The following is a 24,566-nucleotide window of genomic DNA, read 5'->3' as shown; positions in this document are numbered from 1 at the left end:
ACACTGGGAGGGGGAAGAATTTTTCAAAGGTTGTTTGTTTTTTTCTTGTGAAAAAGAAATGAAGATTTATTATCAATTTTCACTCTCCGGAGTTCTACCTCAGAAAAATCTTCTGCAAAGCAAATTTCAGCTTTTACTGCAACAAGTATGTAGCCAGCTCTCAGTATTCAGCATAACAAAAGTTCATGCAGTTCAGGGCTTTCACGATTGCAGTGGATCTTTTCTTGGGATTTTTAAAATGTCCAAGACACAATTAAAGGAATTTCTCAGCAAGGAGAGTGCAAGCTGGGGACTCTCCGGCAGATGTAATCACTCAAGGAAAACGTTGTTTGGCTTGGCTGGGTCCTGCCTTCGTTCCACTCTTTCATCCCGCCGCCCGCCTTTGTCCCTCAGTGCTTTCCAGTGTCTCTCTGTATGTCTTTGTCCGTCTTTCTGTCTGCCCCACATTCCCTTGCAGGCTGAATGGGGCAGCGTTAACCTGGCTACTTCCAAGACAAACAGCACATGGGATTGCAGGAGGGGGCCTTTGGTTGTCAGCAGCCTTCGCGGTCACTCGCTTCCTAGAATTAAAGGCTGGGAGCTGATCTGTAAGCCAGCCAAGCCAGAGACAATGATTGGGTTCCCATTCTGTTCCTTTGATACTGACTTAAATATGTGCACCAAATGGGCAAACAACATTTACATGAAAGTAAGTAGGAGTCCGCTTTCTCACACAGAAGTGTTCTGCACTGCGTCTTCTCACAGGTAGTCAAACTCATCTGTTTTTTCCTGAAGGAATTCTCCTGCTCTCAGAGAGAACTGATTTGTCATGGAATTGAATTCCTGACTGTGATGTGCTTTCTGGTTTTGTTTTTTTGGTAGCTGTGAGGAGATGGTGCTGCTGCAGCTGGAATCCCAGCGGGCAAGAGGAGACACAGAGGTGTGGCAGCTCCAGGCATGGCTGCTGGGGGGCTTGGAGCCCCTGTGGCCCCTGCCCAGGTCTGAGCCTTCCGTGGGGACTGGGAGCTGGGCAGCCGGGAGCGTGTGCGGGAAACCCAGCATCTGCCAGCCCTGTAAATGGTAATGTATGGCCTGAAGGGCAGCTGGCTAAGGAGGCTGACACACCTGCTCAAGGTAGAAGAGGAAGAATACGAACACTGAGGGCTCAGTGTCTCCCAAGCAATACACATTTCTGGGCAGTCATTGCGATGCTGCTTCACTGAGCACTGCTGCTGTGTGCTGTGTCTTGGTAGCATCAGAGAATAGCTTCAGTTGGAGAGGACCTTGGAGAACATCTAGTTCCAGCCTGTTGTGGGCCTTGCAAGAGGGTGTTCAAGTGATCACAGTATGCACTGTAAAGGATATTAGTAGGGACATAAATTCTTGGCTGCCTGAAAGTCTTGCAGGGAGGTTTCAAACACCTGTATTCAAATGTCTTTTAAAGAAATAGCAGTGGAAGAGATCAACCACTGGAAGATATTTTAGGTGACTGCCGCTCACAAACTCATGCACAGCGTGGTAGGTTGCTGAGGTAGGGCTTGGTGTTGTTTCTGCGTTGCCAAGGAAGCCGGTGCAGACATCCTAATGCATTGGCTTTGGTGTTCCCAGGGGCTCAGTGCCATCACCTTCCCTCCTGGACGAGCCACAAGCCATCGTGGCTCATAAATTCTGTTGCAACTCCTGGATGGAAGATGCTCTAAAGAGCACAAAGAACTATTGCAGCTAAGCATTACGTTCAGTCACATCTCACACTGTGTGATCTCTTTTCAAGATCGAGTCGTCGTGTTTATGTGCAGGCACTTGGTTGTGTTAATCCCCGGCCAACTGCATTGTGGTCTCCTTGGAGAGCTGTCCCAGTCTACCTCCTCCTCCCCACTGCTCACTGTTACACTCTATATATTTATCATCCTTCACTTCAGAATGTGATTGTACTCATTTTTACTTGAAGATTTTTTATACTTTATCGCATCATAATTTTTCTTTTGCTCCAGAAGGTCTGTGGGGGCTGATGCAGGGTAAGGCAAAGTGTTGATAAAAGCAGATTTTTAGTGTCAGTCTCTAACAGTGTACAAAGACATGACTGCTTTTGAAGGATCGGAGAAGTGCAGTGTAAGTTTGGTTCTACCACGGAATATGCAAAAGGCCTTAATGAATATTATATATTTTACATTAAATGTGCATCTTAAATAGGCAAAGCTACGAATAAATGAATGTGTGAAAGACTGTCGGACTTCCCCGCTTCAGCTAATTCTTGGACACCTCTAACCCAAAAATTTGGCAGTATGAATTTTACTGTGAGGCTAAAGACTGAGAAGACTTGAACTCTCGTCATGGCAGTTCCTTAAGAGGAATGAACCCTCAGGAAGTCAGGCTGGATCAAGCTGTGCATCTCTAAGTTTCTGTTTGGCTCCATATAAACGATTCTGAGTGGTTTACATATGCCAAATGTCTCCTAAAACACGGAGGGATGTCCCACTCCCAGCCGCTCACTTAACTCTTCCATCTTCCTTGTTGAGCACCCCATTCTTTGTGATACCACAGCAAGATGGCAGCTGACAAATAACATTCTGGGCTGGAATTCTTGTAGGTTTTTCTAACATATCTGTGTTTGTGTATACCTCGTCCTCTCTCACTGCCCATTGGGAGTTTTCCTCTTTTCCCAGCTGAAGAGGAATGGTGTTAAACAAACTGTGGGCTGACACTTGGTGACCCAGTATTGCTCAATCCGTTCTTGGTTTCGGTGTTATTCATTTGCCCTGGAGCTGCAGGCTTCTAGCCCAGCGTGTTGCCCATGCGTGCAGGTGACTAGAGCATGGATGTGATGACCAGAACCTGTCTGCTCCAGAGCCTGCTGTGGGACATCACTGTGTGTTTTGGACATGCTCTTGTTTTATGCCACGGGCTGCAGCGTGTTACTTGGCTGTACCAGCTTGTCCTCATTAGTGGGCAGCAGTGCCTGCAGCGCCGTGCTCTGCTCTGCCATTCTGATGTGTAAGTTCCTGAACTCTTGGAATGGCAATAAGACAGGCTAAGGCACTGATGGACTTCTGAAATGCTCCGTAGTACCTGTGATGGTTGTGTAGGTGGATTGAAAGCCCATGGGCCTGAGAAATCCTTCAAAATAGTGCCCAGAGCCACAGATTGCTTTATAGTCCAGCCTGGCTTCCCTGGGTAGCAGCAGCACCTCACAGTGCCCCGCTTGACAGTGCCCCACCATCAGCAGTGTCTGCAGTGAGCACAGACCTTTGGAAGCTGGAGGACATTGCAGACTAAGCTGTTTTTCTCAGTTTTGATTCAGCAGTGTAACTCAGTATCTCGCCCTAAAAAGACTTTCCATTGGTATGCAGGGCTCATATAACAGCTCCTTCACTGTTTCCTGAGGGTTAGGAGGGAAAGGATCTTTCCATGCATAATTTAATCACATTCAGCAGTTCAGCATTTGGATTTTTTTTCCCCATAGAAAATCTTTAGCATCTAGTTAGTTAAATCTTATACTTTTAGAAATGTCTGTGAGCGTGCTTATCTTGTGCATTCAGATAAACACCTCTCAGCATCCTGTTTTTCTTATGTCATACGAACAGGAAGAGAACGATTGTTTGAGATGTGCGTCAGTCATCATTGTAACCAGGCAGTCACGCTGCCCTCCCCATTTACCATGGAAACCAGCAGATCTCTTCAAACACGCTGGTGGTAGCTGTCAGGTATCCTTTCTTTTCTACTTAACCTCCCAAGAGCTGCAGCTTTGCAAGCTGTATATATTGGGACCTCTCAATGATTTTATTTTTACTGAAGAGGGAGCACTTAGAAATTTTGCAGATGAATGCCCATCCCTACTTTTAAGTAGCCACGATGTCTTTTGCTCTGCCTTGTACCTATTGTTAGAAACACTGCAAACTGAAGAGCAGCTCTGGGTTACTGAAATGCGTCTGGCAGTCTCACAGAGGAGAGTTTGGTGCATGGAGGGCACAGATCCCACAGCACGGGAGCCTTCCAGGGAAATGGGAAGAGTGCCTGGCACCTTAGGGTGACACTTCTGAAAGCAGCAAAGGGAACAAATGTGCACTTGAAGAACACATTATCTGAAGTGTCTTTGCTTTTCTGGCAGTAACTGTTAGTGCTGGAGGTGTTCTAATGTAACACCTCGAGATCTAATTAGCTAGAAGAGGAAGTACTTTTACCATTATTTTCTTCAGAATAAGCGAAAGATTAATTGCATTCTGCATACAGAGAGCCTGATTCAGCCTGGACAAACATGTCTTCTCCTCCTCCAATTTAATTACATGATATTTAATGTGAAGGAAAGTTAAAAAGCTATTTCAAATTAGTATCTAAAGCAAATCTGGAGCCTGGATTGCAGATGCCCACTCCTAACCCATGCAGCTGCTGATCACAGCTCATCCCCAACAGCCAGGCAGGGCTGGAAGAGCACAGTGCTGGTGCCTGGGCTTTTGCCTGGAGAAACACAGCCTGAGGGGAGGGCAGAGCTGGGACCCGCTGGTCTGGAATCACAGAACAACAGAATCATAACATATCTTCAGTTGGGACCCACAGGGATCACCCAGTCCAACCCGTTTCCACACAGGGCCGCCCAAATTCAGGCTCAAACAAGCCAAAGAACCTCTGCTGCTGCCCTCCAGACCCTTCCCCACGTCTGCGGCTCTCCTTCGGAGTCCCTCCGATGGCTTCATGTCCTTCTGATGTCCAGCACTCAGAGCTGCACACAGTGCTCGAGGTGAGGCAACCCTGGGCTCATTTGGCCCTTTGGGCTCCAGGGCACACAGCTGCTCACACTCACCTTGCTGTCCCCAGAGCCCTCAGGTTCCTGTCCCTGTGCTGCTGCTTTCCGGCCTCTCTCCAGGCACCGGCTTTGGATCAGGGGCAGTTGTGAGGTCTGAAAGCAGCATGGAGCAAGGTGAAGCTCCCAGAAGGTGTTCAGCGTGCAGATGTGGGAGTCAGTGAGGGCTGAAGCATCGTACAGAATTCTCGTGCATCTAAACAAATTGATTGAAGGTAAAAACTGGAGAGACATTTGTTTTGCTTTTCTGTATCTTTTCCTCTCAGCAGGTTTGTTAAAGGTAGCAGTACACGTGCACTTGGGGAGAAGACATTAGGATCTGTTGCAGATTTAAGCTTTTCTTCAGTTTGTTTCATTTTTCAATTCATGGGGAAGGTTTGTGTTGCAATGTGTGCTGGATGGAGTGTTGAAGAGGAACCACTGTACTGATATTGAAAAGCTGTGAGATTCAGATACAATAAAAGCAATAACTGGCAAAATGTGATGTGTTCTTAAATTCCTAAGCCTCAAGGTGTTTAGGTTTAAAGCTCTAGCTGAAGTAGGTCGATGCCATTTGGCTGGGGTAGATTCAAACACACTGACTTTTTCAGTTAAGAGCTGAGTCTTTGTGTTAGGGCAGCAAAAGTGCACCGAGTATTTCTACCTGTGCATTAACCACACAACCTAAGAACTTTGCTAACATCAGCTCCCAACACGCCAAACTGTCTATTTCTATTTTTAAAAACAAATCTCCTTGGGATGCTTTTAGAGCAAAGCTTCCTTAAAACCAATTACTTTTTTTTCGGTGATCTAAATAGTTTCAGTTAGTAACAGGCATCAACAAAGTGCCTCTCTGTTTCAATATGCTTCTGAAATGCTGGTGTAAAAGCTGATGTGCTCTTCTGGCTCGGGTTGGGTCTCTCAGGTGTAACTGGTAGATTGTTTGGGGTGATCGCATTGTCCAGCCAGTGATGAAAACAGATTTTGTCATGGATCTTAAATACTGGCTATGGGTCATTGATTTTCACTTCAGATTGAACCAGCAGTTCATCAGCGAGTCATCGAGCTGTGCTGGTTTTCCCAGGAAAAGCCTCCATACAAAGGACTGGGAACACGCAGTTGAGGGGTAGTGACTCATCATCCCGTGTCCATGGATGTGCCTCTTCCAGGCTCATTTGCCTTTACCTAAACCTCTTGAAGCTAAAGAGTATCATTATGGCAGCATCCTCGTTTAATCTCAGAGATGACCTGATGTGCTGTAGGTAATGGTTTTGGTTGGAAAACGTGGTTCATCGGCTTGCTTGCTTGTCTTGGCTGCACGAGCCATGGAATCACAGAACATAGAATGGGTTGGGTTGGAAGAAAGCTCTAAAATCATCTATTTCCACCCCCTGCTGTAGGCAGGGACATCTCCCACCAGACCTGGTTGGCCTTCTGGGCTGCACACACACGTAGCTGCTCATGGTGAGCCTTTCATCAGCTGGTCGGTGTGTAACTCACCAGTCCCTTCTTTAAGGGCAGGCCGAGCTGAGCAGCAGGCACAAGTGTTTCTTAGCTCTCCTGGACCATAAAAAGAGTATCTGTCAGTAATTAAAACGATTAACAGCTTCCTTAGTGTTAGCCTTCACAACTGAAAATGGCAGCCTGCGGCAGAATGGAGGTTACTGCTTTAAAAAGAAAACGTGAGGGCTTCAAAACTTGTACTGGTGTTTCTTGGTATTAACAGTTGTGTTGTTTTTTTCATGGAAACGGATTTGGAAGAGATGCTTAAAGGCTCTTGGGGTGATTAGGTTTAGAACTTGGGGATTTCCAGATATGTCTGGAAATGAAAAAATGTTACTTTTTTAGCTTGATGATAGCGCTTTGCCTCCAGTGCTTCCTTCCTAAATTGTCATTCCGTCTGCTGCTGCTCCAGCAGACACTGACTAGCCAAAAAATGAGGAGGTGGAAGAATCCCTCCCTGTTATCCTGGGCAGTATTTGTTTTCTTCTTCCAATAAGGAGAAAAGAATCCAAATGGGATGAGGGAGTGCCTCCATCCTGCGTGTGCCCCAGCAGCTCTGCATTCTCCTGGGCCAGGGTCAGTTTTGCTATCTTTGTGCCTAATAACCCTTGATACTGAGGTCATAGCCCACGTAACAGATGAGGGAAGCATTGCCAACTGCACGAGATTAACACTTGCAGTATTTTTAGGCTTTCATTAATTTGGATTTCATTACCTGCCTAGAAAGCATTCCTCTTAGCATTGCCACTCTCATGAAAGGCGATGCACTCTCCCATGCAGAATGAGGCAGTGTGGAAAGCAAAATGAGGCAGTGTAAGAGCTGTGTGCTGGGAGCTGGGAGCAGGTCTGTGTGTGAGCTGATGGCTGAGATGCTGTGCTGGGCACCTTCAGCTCATGTGCTGCATGCAGTGCAGTGCCTGCACGTCGCTGCTGCTCAGGTGGCACTGCAGCACGTGGAGGACGGTGCCCAGCTGTGGTCTGGTTTGGGATGGGGATGGGGGGCACTGCCCAAAGCGGGTGCTGGTGAGCAGGCTGCCCTTCTCATTGACAAAAAGCACAAATGAAGTAAGAGGAAAACATAGCTGGCTGTTCAGCTTGGGCAAGCGAGCCTTTTATTTTAATGAGAGTGCATTTTGTTTGATCTGCACTTTTGGGGGGGTAATGATGAATTTTAGCCATTATGAAAACAAAAGCCATGGTTATTTGTAAGAATTGCTTTATAAGAAGCATATGTGTGCTTTATTATTCTTCTGCTTGAAGTGTGGGGATTGTTTTCAGTTGGGAGGTTGCATTAGAAGAATGTGAACTTCTGACTCACTGAGAAATAGAGCCTGTATTAGCAAAATCGTGAGGTTTCCTATGATGTTTTCATAACTCACATTTCTCAGAATGGAAGCAATCTTTTCTGCCTTCAGTGAAAGAATGACTTTTACTGCCATTGAGAAAGAATGGATTCTTCTTCTAGAAAAAACTTGTATTGCATTTAATAACTTTTACTCAACTCGTTATTCTTCATTTCCCTTTTTCTTCTCTCCAACATGCAAGTTGCTCTCTCTGAGGGTGTTCTGCCTGTGCAGCTCCTCCGGCGACCACATTCCTGTTTCATCTCTTAATGATGACTTTTCCACAATGATGCTGGCAGCAGCAAAGACCGAGGTGGGGCTTATCCCAGCGACCCCAAGAAGAGGGGGACTCACTAATGGCACCTGAGAAATTCCAGCTTTCTTCCAGGAGAGCCATATGGGAAACGTGACATCGCTTTGAATGCTCAGCTGGTTTGTGATGAGCGTTTGTGGAGATACTGGGGAAAATTCTCCTCTGTTGAGCTAGTTTCAGAGACCTCCCAAGGGTTTAAATCTTCAATGCTAAAATTACAGGGGAGCTGTGTGGGGTGTGCAGTTTTTAGGACTGTGGGAGCTGCGTGTGGTTGCTTCCCTTCCAAGATCTGAAGCCTTCTGTGTGGTGCATTCAAAGCCCTGTTGGTCAGAAAGCCATAGCTGGAGCTGGAAACTGAGCTTGAGAGTGGAGCGAGCCAAACGTACCTTGTTGGGAAGGACCTCATTGCCTTATTGTTTGAATTCAGCTAAACCAACACATTTTAAAAGCGTATTTGTCTTTTGCGGGAGAAGCATTTAAGGAATGGTGGCTGGGCGTGCTGAGTGAGTTTGGGAGCTCTGGAAATTGTGCTAAAACAGCGCAATTTATTGCTTCTGAAATGAAATAGTTTCGTGACATCTGATCCTCTTGTAAATTTTGCACTGGAGAATTCAGTGGTGGGATATAATTAACACTGAAATCGATCGGGATGCCGGAGTGCTGCTCTGCCCCTCTGCAGGCACAGTGCAGCCTTTCCCTGTGAGCAAAGAGCTCTGAGGCACTTCCATTCTGAGTGCGAATCCAGAGATGGCAGCCAGTGGGAGTCTGATGAATCACCGCATGGTTATCCCTTAGTCACAGTGCTCTTGGATCTGCTCTCGTTCCTGGAAATAGCTGTTTCTGCTAAGCTAGAGCCTCTGCCCCGAGAAAGATTTGAAAACCCTTTGAATCCTTTGGTGCAGGTGCATCTGAGTGGGTGATCTTCTGCAAAACCTCCCTTGCCCACAAGATAATGCATAGATATATTTCAAAGCAATGTGCAGGGGAGGGGAAGGGCAGGCTGGAAGCTCCCCTGGTACCAGGCACTGTCAGCTCTCCAAACTCAGCGGAACTTGCAGATCTGAGTGGGAGATGGTGTGGGCAGTGCTGCTGGGGATTCGGCGCTGCCTCGTGATGGAGGCTGCTGTTCCAGGCAGGGCAGGTAGGGCAGCTTCAGCTGGGGAGCCCGGCCTCACTGCAGCATCGTCTGCTTCAGGAAGAGGGCAGATGTGGCCCTTGTGCAGTGGCACTGCCCTGCTTTGGAACCGGCTCTGCTAGCATGGCTTCGGAGCTCTGCCAGTTTTGATTGCTTGCTGGGTTGTTTGATTTATCATTCTTTGTGAGGAGTTTGTACTGGAGAAACAACAGCTCTATTTCCCTCTCCCCATCTGCATTAAGAACTTCCTTCATACAATATGGTGTCTATTGGGCAAAACCCTTTGTGACTTTTATATCCGAAAGCTGAACTGAATGAGAACAGTGAAAAACCACAGAACCATGAAGGTTGGAAAAGACCTCTAAGATCAAGTCCAACCATCAGCCTATTAGCACCATTCCCATTGCACTGTGTCCCCAAGCATTTAAGCTGCCTGCAACAGGCTCAGACTCACTGCAGACTCACTGCTTGCCCTACATGTCTGCCACCACCACCCCAACACCGTGCCACAGCCCCCCCACAAACATCATAGGGCCATCAAACCCCATAGCCAGCTCCCAGGAACAAACACACTGTAACACATCAACAAACACCCTTCATTGCATGGGTTGATGCTCATTGCATTAATGAGCATCATTCCTCATTATTTCAGAGCTCATGCACTCCCTGGACCCTACCCTGTTCCTCATCTCGTGCTTGATCCCAACACGTGGCTGTTTGCACATAGAATCATAGAATCAGTGAGGTTGGAAAGACAAATAAAATCGTAGAATCATAGAATCACCAAAGTTGGAAAAGACCTCCAGGATGATCCAGTCCAACAGTCCATCTATCACTGATAGGCCTTGGGTTTGTAGAAAATAGAGCTTGTCTCAGCTGTGCTCTCATACCAGTGTGACTGCAATGGAAGCAGAGGTTTCCTTTCATTGTGGATGAAGAAGGAGGTACAGTCCTTGGCACAGCTTGGAAAAATACAGGGCAAATTATAGCTTGCCATTAGAAGTCATTTAGAATACGTGTTCTCAACAAGAGATGGAAAACAGTTTGGTGCAAAGCGGATGGCTCAGCAGCACTGACAAACCCACTGCTTGGGGTGGGGCACCTGCTGAGGTCGGTCTGTCCATACAGGGCCAGGTGCTGCCAGTGGCTGAGCCCCTCACTGCCCAGTGCTCTGACAGCACAGAGCTGGGCTGCCTCCCCCCAGCACCAGGCTGTGCCCAAGCTGGGTGTTCCAGGGGCTGGAGTCCTGCAGTTCCCCCAAAAGGAGCAGTAAAAAGCAGGAAGCTGCCCCAGGTTCCCAGCCCTTGGGAACACGCTTCCTAGGGGCGCTTTGGGCAGAGAGGTTCTTGTGTGAATTTCTCACCGTTGTGGGAAGATGTCCCCATTCCATTCCTAGGTGTGTTGGAAGCCTCATCTCTCCCTCACACTGCTGACAGAGGATGGAACGTGTCGTAAAGGCAAGGCAGGGATGCTGTGCTTGGACCAGGCAGTGTTGCAGTAATATCATCCTGGCTTTTTTCATCTTCGTATTTTTCTTTTTCCCTTTTTCCTTCCCTATCTCTTTCTCCTTTCATATCTTTTCCCCTTTCCACTTTCTCTTTTTCCCTTTCCCCTCTCCCCTTTTCCGTTTCTCCCCTTCCCCTTTTCCTTTTTCCCTTTTTTTTCCCTTTTCCCCTTTCCCCTCCGTCTTCTCTCCTTTCCTCTCTCCCCTTTCCCCCTTTCCTCTTTCTTCCTTTCTCTTTTTCCTTTTCTCCATTCCCCTTTTCATTTTCCCCTTTCAGGTGACCACATCAGCTCTGACTGGTGAATGTAAGTTCCAGCTGTATATCTTTACCCTTGCTGCTGGTTACGCAGCACGTTTAGTATCTCTCCCCATCCCATATCCTGTGATAAGTCCAAGTGAGAACAAATCACTGAAAAAGTCTCCTACAGAAGGAGAAGAGCACTCCCACGCCCCACCAGCTAATATCTGCCATGGTACTTGTATATTCTAAAACTGTTTTGGTCTATTTTAAATACTGCCATTTTGCAGTGGAAAGGGAACCATTATATCTGGAACCATTTCCTCAAGCTCAAAAATATGTGAACTGGATTGGAAGGTTTATGTTGTGTGCATTGATTAAAAGCAGGGACAAAAACACGTAGGTGTAAAAATCTGTGATTTCCTATGGAAAACAACAATTTCATTTCTTTTCAGCTAAGTCAGCTGGTTCTTAGAGATTGAAAATGTGTCACAGAGAGCGTATCTTTTCACTTTGTGCTTCATCAAAGGGATATTCCCATTCCGGGTCGGCCTTCTCTTCTACAAACGTAGCGTGCGCTCGGTGTGAGCTGCACACGCGATTCAGAACAAAAATTCAGCAAAGTAGGTTTTTGTGAGAGACCTTGATTGATTCTTAGTCCACATAATGTAGTGTTTGTTCGTTTTCAGATGTAATCATGGCATTTAAATTGCACAGTGCTGCTGCCGGGCTGGGGCTGCTGGCTGCAGAGTGGAGCTGCTCCCCACCATCCCCACTCACAGATCGCCTGCATGCCTCCAGGTTTTAATTCTCCAGTGCAAAAGGACACTTTGCTGACATGGAACGGCTTAGGAGCTTTGTTTTCCCTTCTGAAGAGTATCTCAAATGCTTGTTCAGGTTGGCAGGAGGTTTTACAGAAGGCAGATTTCAGGCACTGATTGGAAGGACTCAAAATCAGCACGTTCTGTATAGTAAAAATTTACTGATTCTTTAGTGTGGGAACTATTTTGCATGTTTTGTTGTCTATTCCATTAAATGTAATAAGTTAATTTGGAAGGCAGAGATGTAAGCTGGCTGCCTAGAGAAGTTTTAAGCTGTCTCACCATCTGACCTTTTCTGTCCAGGGGTGCTGGCTGTAGTTGACTGCTTGATGTGCTCTTGCATTTCAGTCACATTATCTCCTTTTCCTTTTCCTTCTTTATTTTTTCTTTTCCTTTTTGATTTTCTTTTTTCTTATTGCATTCTGTGTCTTTTAATTCTGCAATTCTCCCAGGTCTCAGGCCGCGGGGCGTTCAGTGGCTTTTGACACAAAGAAAAAGTGTTGAGAGATTTTTCATTGGTAAATTCCTCCTCTGGGGTTCGATGTCTCACTTTCCCTACTGGAGACGCACCAACAGCCTCAGTCACAAAGGAGGGTTTCTCCTGCCAGGGCATTTCAGCAGAATCGGTGAATAATGCGGCAGAATTTTGCAAGGACGCAATGGCAAAACCACTGCTTTTACCTCAGCAGCCTGCGGGCACCACTTCTGTTGTGATCACAGCAGGTCTGAGCGAGCTGTGCACAAAGGAAAAGGAGAGAATGAAGAGAAAGTAGTTTATGGCTTTCCTCAAAGACACTTTTCTAACTCAAAAATATAAGCCTTGTGGTTTATATGGTTTTGAAATGTAACCGCAGCTATTGAGAACTGGAAAAGATTTCGTTTACCATCTTCTCCAGTTTTGGTACCAGATTCAGGGCACAGGAAATTTCTCTTTGTAAAGAAAAATACTGAAAGGAAATGCATTCCTGTCTAAGTTTTTATAATAGGATCATATTTGGAGAAACTCTGCAACGAAGGAACCTGGGTCTCCCGTGCCTCGGTGGAGCGGGTGCAGATGTGTCCTCTGCTGCCTGCAGCGAGGTGCTGTCAGCTTGCTGTGGGGAAGCTTTGCTGGGCTCGTGGTGGTCTGCAGCTCCCTTTCTTGGAGCAGAAAGGATCACTAATAGAACACGGGCTTTGGCTTGGAGCTTGATTTAGGATCTGAATGGCATCGGCTGTGCGGGGCACATCCCAGCCTCTCCAGCCCGGGAGCCATGTTGGACCCGGCCAGAGCTGGCAGCTCATGGCTAGGAGCAGAGAGCTGATCCTCCCTACTCACTACCCTGTGGGGTTTTTAATGCTGTTTTCTTGTCTGCTCATTAAGTGACCCACTTGCTGATAGTTGGGTATCTTTCCAATATGCGAGAGTCTCCGCAGAATTTGGCTTTTCTTTAAAAGGGAAGATTCTGGATAGATCTTGACACGTATCTCGTAAAGGTGTTTTTCTGGCTTCCAGGATCTATCCTTGCTTTTGCTGACGCTGCTCTGTACTCATTTAAAAATGTTTATCAAACTTTATCCTAGTATTTGCTGCTGCTTGCTCCTCTGAGTTGAGCCCAGACGTGCCTGTGGTTCAGCTATGGCCATTTGTTCTCAGGCACTTTGCTTTGTTCTTTCTTCCCTTCTGTTTCTCTCCCTTTCCATTTTGCACTGAGCAACATCTCTCTCCAGATTTGTCTGGAAGCCTTATAAAGCCCCTTGTTCTTTCTCCTTGAGTATCCTGCCATTAGTTTCCTGCTGCTATGCTGGTTCCTCCTAAATGTGGGTGAGCAGGATCGTGTCTGCTGTTCTGATGGGAACTTAGCAGTGCTGTTCCTGCTCCGTTGTCCCTGCCAAAACCTGAACAACATGGACTTTCCCATCTACATCTTCTTTTCTAGCCACTGCGTAGGCATCATCCTAAGGCCCAGCATGAGCTGCACCAGCTGCAGGTGGTTCTGGGACCAGGCAAAAGAAGAGTGTTGCTCCATACTCCCATTCATGTTTGGCTCTAGGAGATCTGTTTGATGGGTATTTTGTTGTGTTTAGCTGGCTGTGTTCCACCCGTAGGTAGTCCCAAGGTTTTGCCCAGTAAGGTAAGACACTAACTGCTGCCACATCAGCATGCCACAGTTACCAGCTGTACTTCCTCTGCTCCTTAATCCCTGTTCTGGAGAACCATCTCCTTACACACTGAACAGAGAGAGCACAACCCTTCTGCCAGGCTGTGCCTGAAGATGAGTGGCTGCACTGCACCTTGAGCCCTCTGGTGAGCTCCTCCTACCAGGGGTTCGCCCTACTGCATCCCACAGCATCCCACAGCATCCCACTGCATCCCACTGCATCCCACTGCATCCCACAGCATCCCACTGCATCCAACAGCATCCCACAGCATCCCACTGCATCCCACTGCATCCCACTGCATCCAACAGCATCCCACAGCATCCCACAGCATCCCACAGCATCCCACTGCATCCCACAGCATCCCACAGCATCCCACAGCATCCCACTGCATCCAACAGCATCCCACAGCATCCCACAGCATCCCACTGCATCCCACAGCATCCCATAGCATCCCACTGCATCCCACTGCATCCCACTGCATCCCACAGCATCCCACTGCATCCCACTGCATCCTACAGCATCCCACAGCATCCCACTGCATCAAACAGCATCCCACAGCATCCCACAGCATCCCACTGCATCTCACTGCATCCCACAGCATCCCACTGCATCCCACTGCATCCCACTGCATCTCACTGCATCTCACTGCATCCCACTGCATCCCACTGCATCCCACAGCATCCCACAGCATCCCACTGCATCCCACAGCATCCCACAGCATCCCACTGCATCTCACTGCATCTCACTGCATCCTACAGCATCCCACAGCATCCCACTGCATCCCACTGCATCCCGCTACATTCCATGTATCACTGCATCCCACAGCACCCTGCTGCGCCCCACTTCATCCCAGTGTGTCCCATTGCATCCTGCTGCATTGCGTGGAAGTCACCCCTGGTTTTCACTCCAGTGCTCAGAGGGGGAGGGGAATGCTGTTTCTTCCTTACCTGTGCTCACACAGCAGCATGCTGGCACCATACTGAGTTGTTTAAAATTGACCAGAGATGGTTTTCATGCATCCATGTATTGAAATAAGGGGGAGATCTGATTGCAGTGCCGGAGAGGTAAAGTAGAAAAAATCACATGGAATCTGGGCTTGTTTTGTTGATTGAGGCTTAGAAAGCTTTTTAACTAGTTGAATTATTGGCTCTATCTGAAGTGAAACTCTGCTTTCCTAACTGCTCTCATTTCCTCTATCATTCCGCTCATTCGCTGCATTCACTGCAGTTCAGCTTTGCAGTGTATCTGGTTACACACTGCGTTTCTTTGGGAGCTGGACAGGAGGAGCAGCACACACACATGGGCTGAGTTTGACTGTTAGCTGCTAATGTGGGGAATGAATGGGGATCCAGATCTTTTCCCATTTTGCTATAAAAAGAGATTTCTCTTTTTCCAGACGAGAGGCAGTAGCTTGGAACTGTTTGGAGAGCGCAAGATTTCAGAGTAGAGATGAGAGAAAATGTTATCTTATGAACTGTAAATGTGGTGTTTTAAATTTGGGCGCTATGCCCCTGAGGTTGGCGGATAATGGGAAAGCCATCACTCAGAGCCCAAGCAGCGATCAGCTCACAGCTTCACAGGCTTTGTAAGTGCAGTGCCTGGGAGCTGAGCTGCGTGAGGCTGAGCTCCTCACAGCTGGACTGGCTCTTGCAACCTGAAATATGAAGTGAGCCAGCACACCGAGCTGAGTGCCCTGAGACTGCTTATATGGGGCTGTGGAAGGCAGAAGGTGGCTTAAAAGGACGTTTCCTTTTCAGCTGAACATTTTTCTTTGGTGTTTCTGGAAGCAGAAGAAGAGGTGCAGGGAATGGACGAGGAACATTTTGTGACAGCTAACTCAGATTTTTAAATGTTGCTCCCAGCAGATTTCCATTCAGAGCATTCTGAATCAAAGTTTTGTAAGTGAATGTTTACAAATTAAATAGAACCAGATATTAAAAATGTTACTGCTTTTAAAACTGAATACTCCTAAACATTTGATTCAGAAATAATGGTGTGATGAATGATATCGGTGTGATTAGCAGTGTTAGGTACTGCATAACAGCTGGACGCAAGTTTGCAAATAACTAAGTGAAAAGTAAAAGAATCATTGCAAGTATCCTCCTTTTGAGATGGTGCGTCAGCCTTTCTCCATAGGCTCAGCAGCACCCATGGGAGCGTTCCAGCTCTCCATCCTCCCACACCTCTCACTCCCATCCCAGGGCTGCCAGGCACTCCTGGAGTGGGTGAGACGAGAGCTTCAGGGCCGTTTCCTTAAAGCCTGCGTTGAGAACTCCTTTCCAGGCTGCCTAACTCTTCTAGGGGAGTTTTGAATTAATATTAAGAAGAGGGAGCCGGGGGAGCACCACAACCCGGGTTGTGTGATTTAGTTGTAAATGCAGCGATGGGGCCTTTCAGTCTGTGAGCCCGCGTGGGTGCTGAGTTAAAGCCATGCATGGATGATGCCTGTTATTTTGTTAGGGTCTCAGAGCGAGGGGTTTTAGCACTTTAATCCTGACTGGCAGTTGGAAGGTTGGTGGTTTCAAACACAGTGGCACGGAGTAGCTGATTTCGCTTCAGTGAAACAATGCACCAGTGTGTCTAGGCTGCCTCACAGAGCCAATAAATCTGTTTTGTTTTGTTTTTCCCCCCCTTCTCTCTCTCTCCCTCTCGCCCTTTCTTCCCCCCAATCCAGGCCAAGACCCGCTGCTATTGCTGAAAACCCTCCAGCTTCTCTGGACAAAGAAAGAGATGAAGAAGGTAAGGCTGTGTAGCGGCCTCCCCTCCTCGCTGCCGATGGTGGCTGCATGCAGAGCATGTCCAGGCACAGAGCGTGGGTCAGCCTGCAATTCTTCATGACTGCTTTCAGTCCCAGCACACAGGGAATGAGGCTGCGCGTTTGCAGCGAGAAGTGAAAAGAAAAGGTAGCTCTGTGTGATGTGAGGCTGCAAAGGGGCTCCTGTGAAAGAGCTGAAGTTTACAGGGCTGAGTTGCAAGCGGAAAAAAAAAACCTCAAAGTTGCTTTTGTTTTCTTTTTTGTCCATTACATTGAGTGTCTTAGGAAGAGTGTGAAGAATGTTTTGAGAAGCCAAAAAAATGAGGGTTGAAGTCAATAGAAAAGTGCTTTTTGCCAAGTGGAATGATATCAAATCCTTTGTGTTCGAGATATTTTTACCCTTTTGTTTTGTTTGATTTGGTTTTGCCTTTTAGAGTGATGAATGCAATTTACACTGCTTCTCTAAAATTAGTGCTATATTTTTATACAGCACCCTATGGGCTCTACATGGAGATTTCTCAGGAGTAAAATATACTTCATCTAAATTTGGGAGCTTAAAAGCTAACAAAAACAGTAGATGTATGCACTTCATGGTTAGTTTCCCATATCAAACTCTGTGCTGCTCAGACAGGTCCAGAGCTGAAATGTTCTTTTCTAAAGAACTCCAAAGCCAGCAGCTCACCGCAGAGCTGTGGAATGTGGGTTGTGTGAAGTGGCAGCCGTGGCTCAGCACACTGGGGTACACACTGCATCCTAGGAACCAGAGTGTTGGGTCACTGTTCTTGTCTGCTCCCTTCCTGACAGTCTGTGGTTTCCAGGCTGACTAATTGAACCACTGGAAACCCGGCATGAGATGTGCCTTTCCAAACGGCCCGTCACCGCTGTAGACTTGAGCTCAGCAACTGTGAAGCTTTGAGCTTTCTATCAAGTTTTTTTAGAGTTGCAGGAAAAAAAATATTGTTTGTTAGGTTTTGAGGGCAGCTAATCCCACAGAACAACAGTAAGAAAGAATAATCATCAAAGTCTCCGTAACTGTGTACCCTGGGATACGTGCGGACTGTGAAGAAAAATACTCTGAAAAAGACAAAGCCTCCCGTCGACGTGTCCTTGGGCACAGAGCACCACAGCTTTTCTGCTGAGGATGGAAAAGCATGAGGATCCCCATGAGCCATGCTGGCAGCTCCGTTTGCTTGCTTCTGGACCAGTCTCTCCAATAAGCTGCATGGCTGTGCAGAGCGTGCACGCTGCAGCTCCACGGCAGGGCAGGTCTGGCCTCCCAGTGCCCGTCCTTCAGTGCACTGCTGCTGCACAGCCACAGCTCTAAGCTTGGACGCTGCATTTCTGAACAGGACAAAGTCGTTCTGGAAAGGTGTGGAGCATGGTTGCTGGAGACAGGCTCAGGAGCTGCCTCAAAGTGGGGAGCACAGAATGGATGTCCTTAGTGGTTTCTGACACGTGCCCATCACAGTGCTGCTGGGATGCCCCAGAAGGTTCCCATAACATTACCAGCCTCAGCAAGGCACTCACAGCAAGGCACTTCTCCCAGGGGCACCTGCTGCCCTGCCTCCGCATGCAGCTCAGCACACGGTGCTGCTCATGTCCTAAGCACACCAGTATCCAACATTCCAGTTAAAATAAATGAGGGAAGTTGGCTTAAGTAGAACACAGCTTGCTGCATTGACATTTAAATGGCAGGGAGCTACTTTGCCTTATGCTCTGTGTGGGTGTAAGTCAATACTGGCAATTAGCTGATGTGTGAATCAGTCCTGTCTATTAGATGATGCCCATCAGTCTCAAATCAGTGAAGCTCAACAGGAGTGTACCTGCCCCTGGCATGACGTCAGTTTTGGGGCATGGTTAAAGAACATGATCATTTCCTACATAAAGACAGTTTTGCAGTAACAAAGATACATCAGCAGCAGAGTGCCCTGAGCTGAGAAATAAGGGACCAAAACTGGACGAAGGACTGTGCAGTTGGAGCACCAGCGAAGTTTTCCAATTCCCATGATCTGTCAGGCTGTAGAAATCCCCCAAGGAGCATTCCCTGCCATGGGAATCAATTGAAATGGAAATGGCAATTACATGTTTGAGAGGAATCCTTCTCTGGCAGAGAGAGGAGCCAGGCAGCACAGCACTCTTTCCTCTCTGATTTAGGTGTCTTGTGCTTTTTTTTTTTTTTTTTTTTTTGATCTTTTCACCTCAAACCACCACACGTACCATAGTTGAAGTCTTCAGATTGCCAAGAGGCTTGGGGGAAGGCTTTGCCCCTTTTAAAGTTGGAGCCAATAGGAGTGTGAGGCTCAGTCTGGCCGTGCTGTTAGCACTCTTGCCAGCTGTGTAGGTGTTTGGAGATGCGCTGCGTGTGAAAGCAGGCTTGTGCTCTCGCAGGACGTGGTGTCTGCTGGCGACTGTCCTGCCAAAGGCCAAGCTCAGGATGCAGCTGAAGGAGGAGCTGAGTGGTGTGGTGAAAGCTCTAGTTCAGTCTAAATGTGCTGAAGTGGAGCTTTGGGGGAAAAAAAAGAGAGGCCATCTATAAACAGCGCAATTGAGTTGGCCGGCCACTTTGTTTTCCTTTGGCTGTTGTGTTGGATATTTGTGGTTGGATAAGAGTTTGCCTGCTCCTTCTGCTGAATCTTGCAGTGAAGTTGGAGCCCTATGTTTAACATTGCAAATTCTTACCACAGGGAAAAATACTTAAGGGGAGAAAACTGTTATCTAAAGTCACATCTTTGTTAGTCATTGGCTTTTTCTTGCTGCATCTGATAATCTAGTAAGAAGGAAACAGTTTCTGTCGTAAATGATAGGTTTTGTGGCTTTTCCCAACATGAAAGGCACTATGGAAAACAACTGTCTTCCAGTAAATATTGTTGATGAACAAAAAAGAACAAATTCACTGGCAAATTTTCTGTAGTTTTCTTGTTGCTTTTCATACCATTCTTCAAACTTTATGTTGTTTCTGTTGGGAGCTATGACTGGGGCCATCATATACAGTAAATTACAATTGCTGACTGCAGGCGGGAATGAGCATCTTTTGGATTTTGCTTTTTAGCCAGAAAAGAAAGAGAGCAGCTGCTCGTAGTGACTTCTTGTTTTCTGTCTCTGCTTTTGCCTCGCTCCACGCCAGTACCACGCGGTGAAAGGTCCTGTGTGGGTACTGAAGGATGCCACTTCTTCACCCTGCCAACCCTCCGAGCTCCTTGGAAACTACTTCTAATGTAAACATTATAAAGATATTGCTCGGTACTGCTAATTTATCACTTCTACCAGATGGGTAGTAAGTAGCCTATTAACATTCACAAAGTGAGTGTCCAATTCCTTCACATTTCTAAGCACATCACCCTGGGATCCCTAAGATTTATGGTGCAGCATTTTCCCATGTTCCCATGTGTGGGTGCCTGCAGCAGGTACCTTGCTCGGGTAGCCTTGGAGCACAGGAGGACAGATTTAGTTTCTTGGATGGCAGAGTATGCCAGGATGCGAACTTGGATCTTTCTTTTCATTCCTATATGTAAAATCCAAACCATTTCAATGCTCCCACATATTGAGGAGCTGAGTTATGCCATCGTGGCTCAAGTCAGTATAAAGTCAAAAACAAAATTTGTGGCACGGGAGGAGGGGCTTATGTGCTTTATTACTTGTAGGTCTATCAGAAGATGAGTAGGTTTGTGAGCCCAATTATCTACCTTCCCTATTGCCATTTTCCTAATAACGCCCCTTTCTCCTGCTCACTTCTCCCCCTCCCCCAAATCCCAAGCCCCTTTGTCTGCCCCACAGAACAACTTCTCTGTCTTTATGGGATAATTAGTGTGGACAATTGCTGCTTTTCCCATTGGGTTTGAGGTGCAGTGAGCCATGAAGGAATCTGTAATGACATGGAAAGTCACTGGAGGCACGGATGGTGGCTGAATAGCAACAGTTACCTCTCTGAATAGATTAAATAAAAAAAAAAAATAAAGCTTTGTGTTCAGCTGGGGGAAGGGAGGATTCACTAATCTTTTTGTACATGACAATGTGTTTTTGTATCTCAGCAGCTCAAGGAAGAAATCAGGCGGGGCTTTGCAGGACTGGAGGACCCGTTGGCAGGACTGCTGGACATGCTGGAGAGCAGCGGTGATTGGAAGGGGAAAGGGCATTCCCTCGGGTATTACATCAGCAGTGAGCTGCAGCTTTGGATGAAAGAGCATCCTGCTGTTCAACAGGTTAGAAAAGGAGAGAGCAAGAGACTTGGGTAGAGGAGAAGGCAACTGATTTTAACGTCCCTCAAATGGCCCCAGTTTCACTTCATTCCATAGTCTTGTATCTTCTCTGTGGCCGCATACAGACACGGCGTGACAAGGTGTAAAACTCCTACTGAGATGCTGTGGTCTGGTGATGCTAGTCTGCAAATGGAGTAACAGTAGAAGCTATAATGTGAGAGCTCTGTTTCCCCTTCCAAGTTGGGATTCCCATCTTTCCAGATCAAACTGTTCTCATCAACCATGGATCTTACAGCCTTTGCTGGCTGGAGGCATTCCCACTGGAACTCACATCTCTGCTGTCAGGATAAACCCAATTGCAGTAATCTACTCTGCATATTCTCCCAGTCCTGCAAATAGAAGCCAGTTACCGTACGATTCCTTAACTCCTACCATCTGGTGGGGAGCTTTTATCATTAGGAATGCAGAAAATGGTAACAGTATGGCTTTTCAGATGAATGATTAACTTTGTAATGTTGGGTCGTCAGATTATATGTCCTAATGTTTACCATTCCTTATGCCATCATGTATTCTGACCTCCCAAGATTTTCCCTGTTTTCTGTGCTTTTACCTTTGAACTGTGAAATGCTTTCATATCTATTTTGTTTGATTCCTTATTTTTCCAAATGGCTGTCTTTAGACTTTCATCTCCGTTTAGATTTTCTGAGAGTACTGCCATTTCAGTATTGCAAAATGCAGAGAAGTACTACTGGTACTGAAAATCCTGTGTCATAAGAGAATGGTCATACAAGGCCACAAGGGTTAATGCTTGTGTCTGTGCATCTTGCTGCTGTGCTTCTGCTTTTCCTGCCCTTCTTGCACCTATGAGCAAGCCTGGGAATGAACATTGAATTCCTATGCCTGATAGGTGAGATCTCCCTTGAGAGGCATTGCTGTGTTCAAAGATTTTCTGCTGGGAGCTGGAGGGGAGAATTTCTAAATAGCTGTGTTAGTAAAAGAGAGCATTTTTCCAGTTTCATTCTTTATTTTTGCACAAGGCCCTATGCCTTTTGCAGAATTATCCTGCAAACATTTAATGTTTTTAAATTGGATGCTGTGAAAAAAACTGCATATCATCTTGTTCTGATTTCTGTTTGCAGACTCCATGGGGAAATTGGAGAATCCCTTCCCAAGGAATTGGCTTCTTCCTCTGTTTAAACAAGCTGAATTTTCAAGTGCCATTGAACTGTAGCCATCTTTACTAAATCTGTGTCTGATTTTTTTTTTTTTTAACAGTCTGGCATGAAGCTGAAGAAGCTGCAGGCCCGTGCATTCAGAATACTAGACCAGTGCCCAGCTAATCTTCTTGACCCTCTGATTAGCATTTACCAGCTCCATACAGCAGACCGGAACTATTTGCTTGGACACGTCAGTCATCTTTATCACAGGGGCGATTACAAAGAGGTGGGTCATGTCTTTCAAATAAATTCACCTTCCCAGCTCTCTGGTGCTCTGTTAAGGTCTGTGTCTTTTTTTTGGATGCATTTCAATGTGAATTCCATTTCATCACAGCAGCTGCACACTGTGAATGGTACAGCTTAGCATGGTCTTCCCATGTACATGAGTAGACTGTGTTCAACCTCAGTTTTTATAATAGCTGAGTACAGAATGATTGTGAATCTTTCTCCTGGAGCTTTTCTGACCTTTGAAAGCAAGGGGTTAATAGGGTCTAATCTGGAGAATTTAAGAGCATGATTGTATTCTTTTTTTTTTTCTTGTCCTTGGCAGGAGAAAAAGGGATTTTAGTAGTTGGTCATAGATCTGCTATGCTATCTCCAGTCTGCATGCAGCTACAAGGGGGTGGACAGCCTCTGCTCCCTGACTACCCTAGCCAAAGGGCTCTCAGCTTGAGGAGATTCTCAGTGTTGAATAATATCTTCTAAGTGTGTGTTATTGCTCCTGTATTATTTGAGTGATTGGCAGGAGTTCAGAAAAAACAGAATTTGATGTGTTTTACCCTGTATTTTTGAGTTCTTGCAGCATCTCTGGTATCACAGTGATGTCTTGATATCCTTGAGAGTGTTTTCAGGGGCAAAGTACAGTACTGTTCATGCTTTCTTTTCCTTTTTTTTTTTAGGCGAAAAAGTATAGGTTTGTTTCTTTTCACAGGGAAGTTGTTTGCTTTGACTATGTAAAGCATCCTGATCTTGCATAGCAATAGAAAAAAGTGAAAGAGCATTTTTATGCCCTGTACTTCAGTAAAGCCTAACTCCCATGTGATCATGGAATTCCATCCTTGCTGGTTTTGTGAATACAGAAAGAAGGCTATTTCATATTTGATTACAAGTCTGCAGGTAGTTACTTGAAGCTTACTCTTTTGTTCAGTAACTCTTTGAACATGAGTGTTTGAAAATCTTAACAAGAGCGTATTATTTGAGTATATTTGAGTGTGATTTTTAAACTTGTGACTTCAAAGGTAGTTATTATTTTCTTTTAGAATTGCAAATATTTTTAGATCAGGTTTTTGGAAAGCTCTAATCTTTTTGGTGGAATTATTTTTTCTGTTCTTTCTTCCACAGAAAAGCTTACTTGCTAGTTATTCCAAGTGTGAAGAACAGGAAACCTCAACTGGTGATTATTCTCAGCCATAACTTTCTTCTAGTTCTGTTTTACTGTCAGAAGGATGAATAGAATTATCTTCAAGAATAACAGGAAATCTTTTGTTCTCCTTGGAGATTGATCATACTAATTTAACAGCAGCTATGATGAAAGAACCTAGCTCTGAACATCTACGGTGGGCTGTATCTTGCGTTTTCATCCCGTGCTTCCCCATCTTTCAGATGGAATAGTAAAGCGGATTCAAATGCAAGTTTTCTGGCAGTTGTGTGTCTCTCCTGAAAGGACAGATGTTCTTACAAATGCTTACTTTCATTATTTATTTTCAGGCCCACTTGCTGTTCCTACAATAAGGCACCAGACTTTTATTTCTAGAATGCATAATTCCGTTTACCTGTTCTGATGCATTTTGTTCTGTGTGTGTATGCTTAGAGGTCCACAGCTTTGCTCTGCTGGTTGAGGTTCCTTTCCTTCACAAAGATTTAAGGTGAAGGACCTCTTCAGAAAATGAGATCTCAGAGACTGCTGGGGATAACACTGCACTTATATAGTTCTGGAGCACATCTGAACCTCCCTGCATTCATTCCTATTAGTAGCAGAATGGGTCAGAAGCTGAACCAGTTTGTTAAATACACCAGCCTGAAGTTTTGCAGTTAAGATGAGCAGCTCCTCGGAGCAGCCTGCTGTAGCAGTAGGCCCTGACCTTTCAGGGTGCAACTATTCTGTGATTCATAATTGGAAGAAAAATCATCAATCATGTAAAGATACGGTACATTTGTTGGGGGGTGGTACAGGTGAGGAAACGTTTATTCCAGTGTAGCAGTACAAAACAGCAGCTGTAGTTAGGAGGCACCTGATGGAGATGCAGGATCAGGTTAGCTGCCAGTGGATGGCACTATTGCTTCCATGACTCAAAGAGCAAGCTGATAAAGTGATAGCTGAAGTAAAAAAAACAGGGATGTAAAAGTGTGTTTTGGAGTCATCTGGCACATTTGGGGTTTTTATCCATTCTTTTGTGAATGAGGTTTGTAGCTGCTGGAGGAAGACAATCTGGGGCCTTGCATGGCTACCTGTGGGGAAGAGCAGGGAAGAGGGTTTCCAAGGTCGCTCCTCACGGCCTGTAGAAGATAGAAACTCCTCTTTTAGAGGAAGATCTAGATGGATGGGTTGTAACATCCCTCCCTGGTGGCTCCAGCTGAGATGTCTCCAGCTTCATCCTTTCCTGGGCCTGCTGTGAGGCACCCTGTATCTCTGGGACCAGGATGGCC

At 46.1% G+C, this 24,566-nt stretch overlaps 1 protein-coding gene across 29 annotated transcripts in view; it reads left to right on the top strand.

The window, feature by feature from the left end:
- The window catches only part of EXD3 (exonuclease 3'-5' domain containing 3), a 245,850-nt gene that overhangs the window by 65,105 nt on the left and 156,179 nt on the right, over positions 1 to 24,566 (top strand). For 21 of the 29 annotated variants that reach the window (XR_014887264.1, XM_085239226.1, XM_019621324.3 and 18 more), the window contains 3 exons: positions 16,427 to 16,491; positions 20,536 to 20,706; positions 21,979 to 22,146. Coding sequence is in view for 28 of the 29 variants with exons in the window: in XM_085239226.1 (XP_085095352.1) it covers positions 16,427 to 16,491; positions 20,536 to 20,706; positions 21,979 to 22,146 (404 nt within the window). In the remaining variant the exon portion in view is untranslated. Of the gene's footprint in view, positions 1 to 16,426; positions 16,492 to 19,631; positions 19,723 to 20,535; positions 20,707 to 21,978; positions 22,147 to 24,566 lie in introns of all 29 variants that reach the window. The other 8 variants (XM_085239224.1, XM_019621323.3, XM_019621321.3 and 5 more) reach the window with 4 other exon arrangements.

Source organism: Meleagris gallopavo, chromosome 19 (assembly GCF_905368555.1).
Source record: "Meleagris gallopavo chromosome 19, MGAL_WU_HG_1.1, whole genome shotgun sequence".
Taxonomy (NCBI): Eukaryota; Metazoa; Chordata; class Aves; order Galliformes; family Phasianidae; genus Meleagris; species Meleagris gallopavo.
Note: the sequence above shows the minus strand (reverse complement) of the source record. Positions and strands in the feature narration are given on the sequence as shown.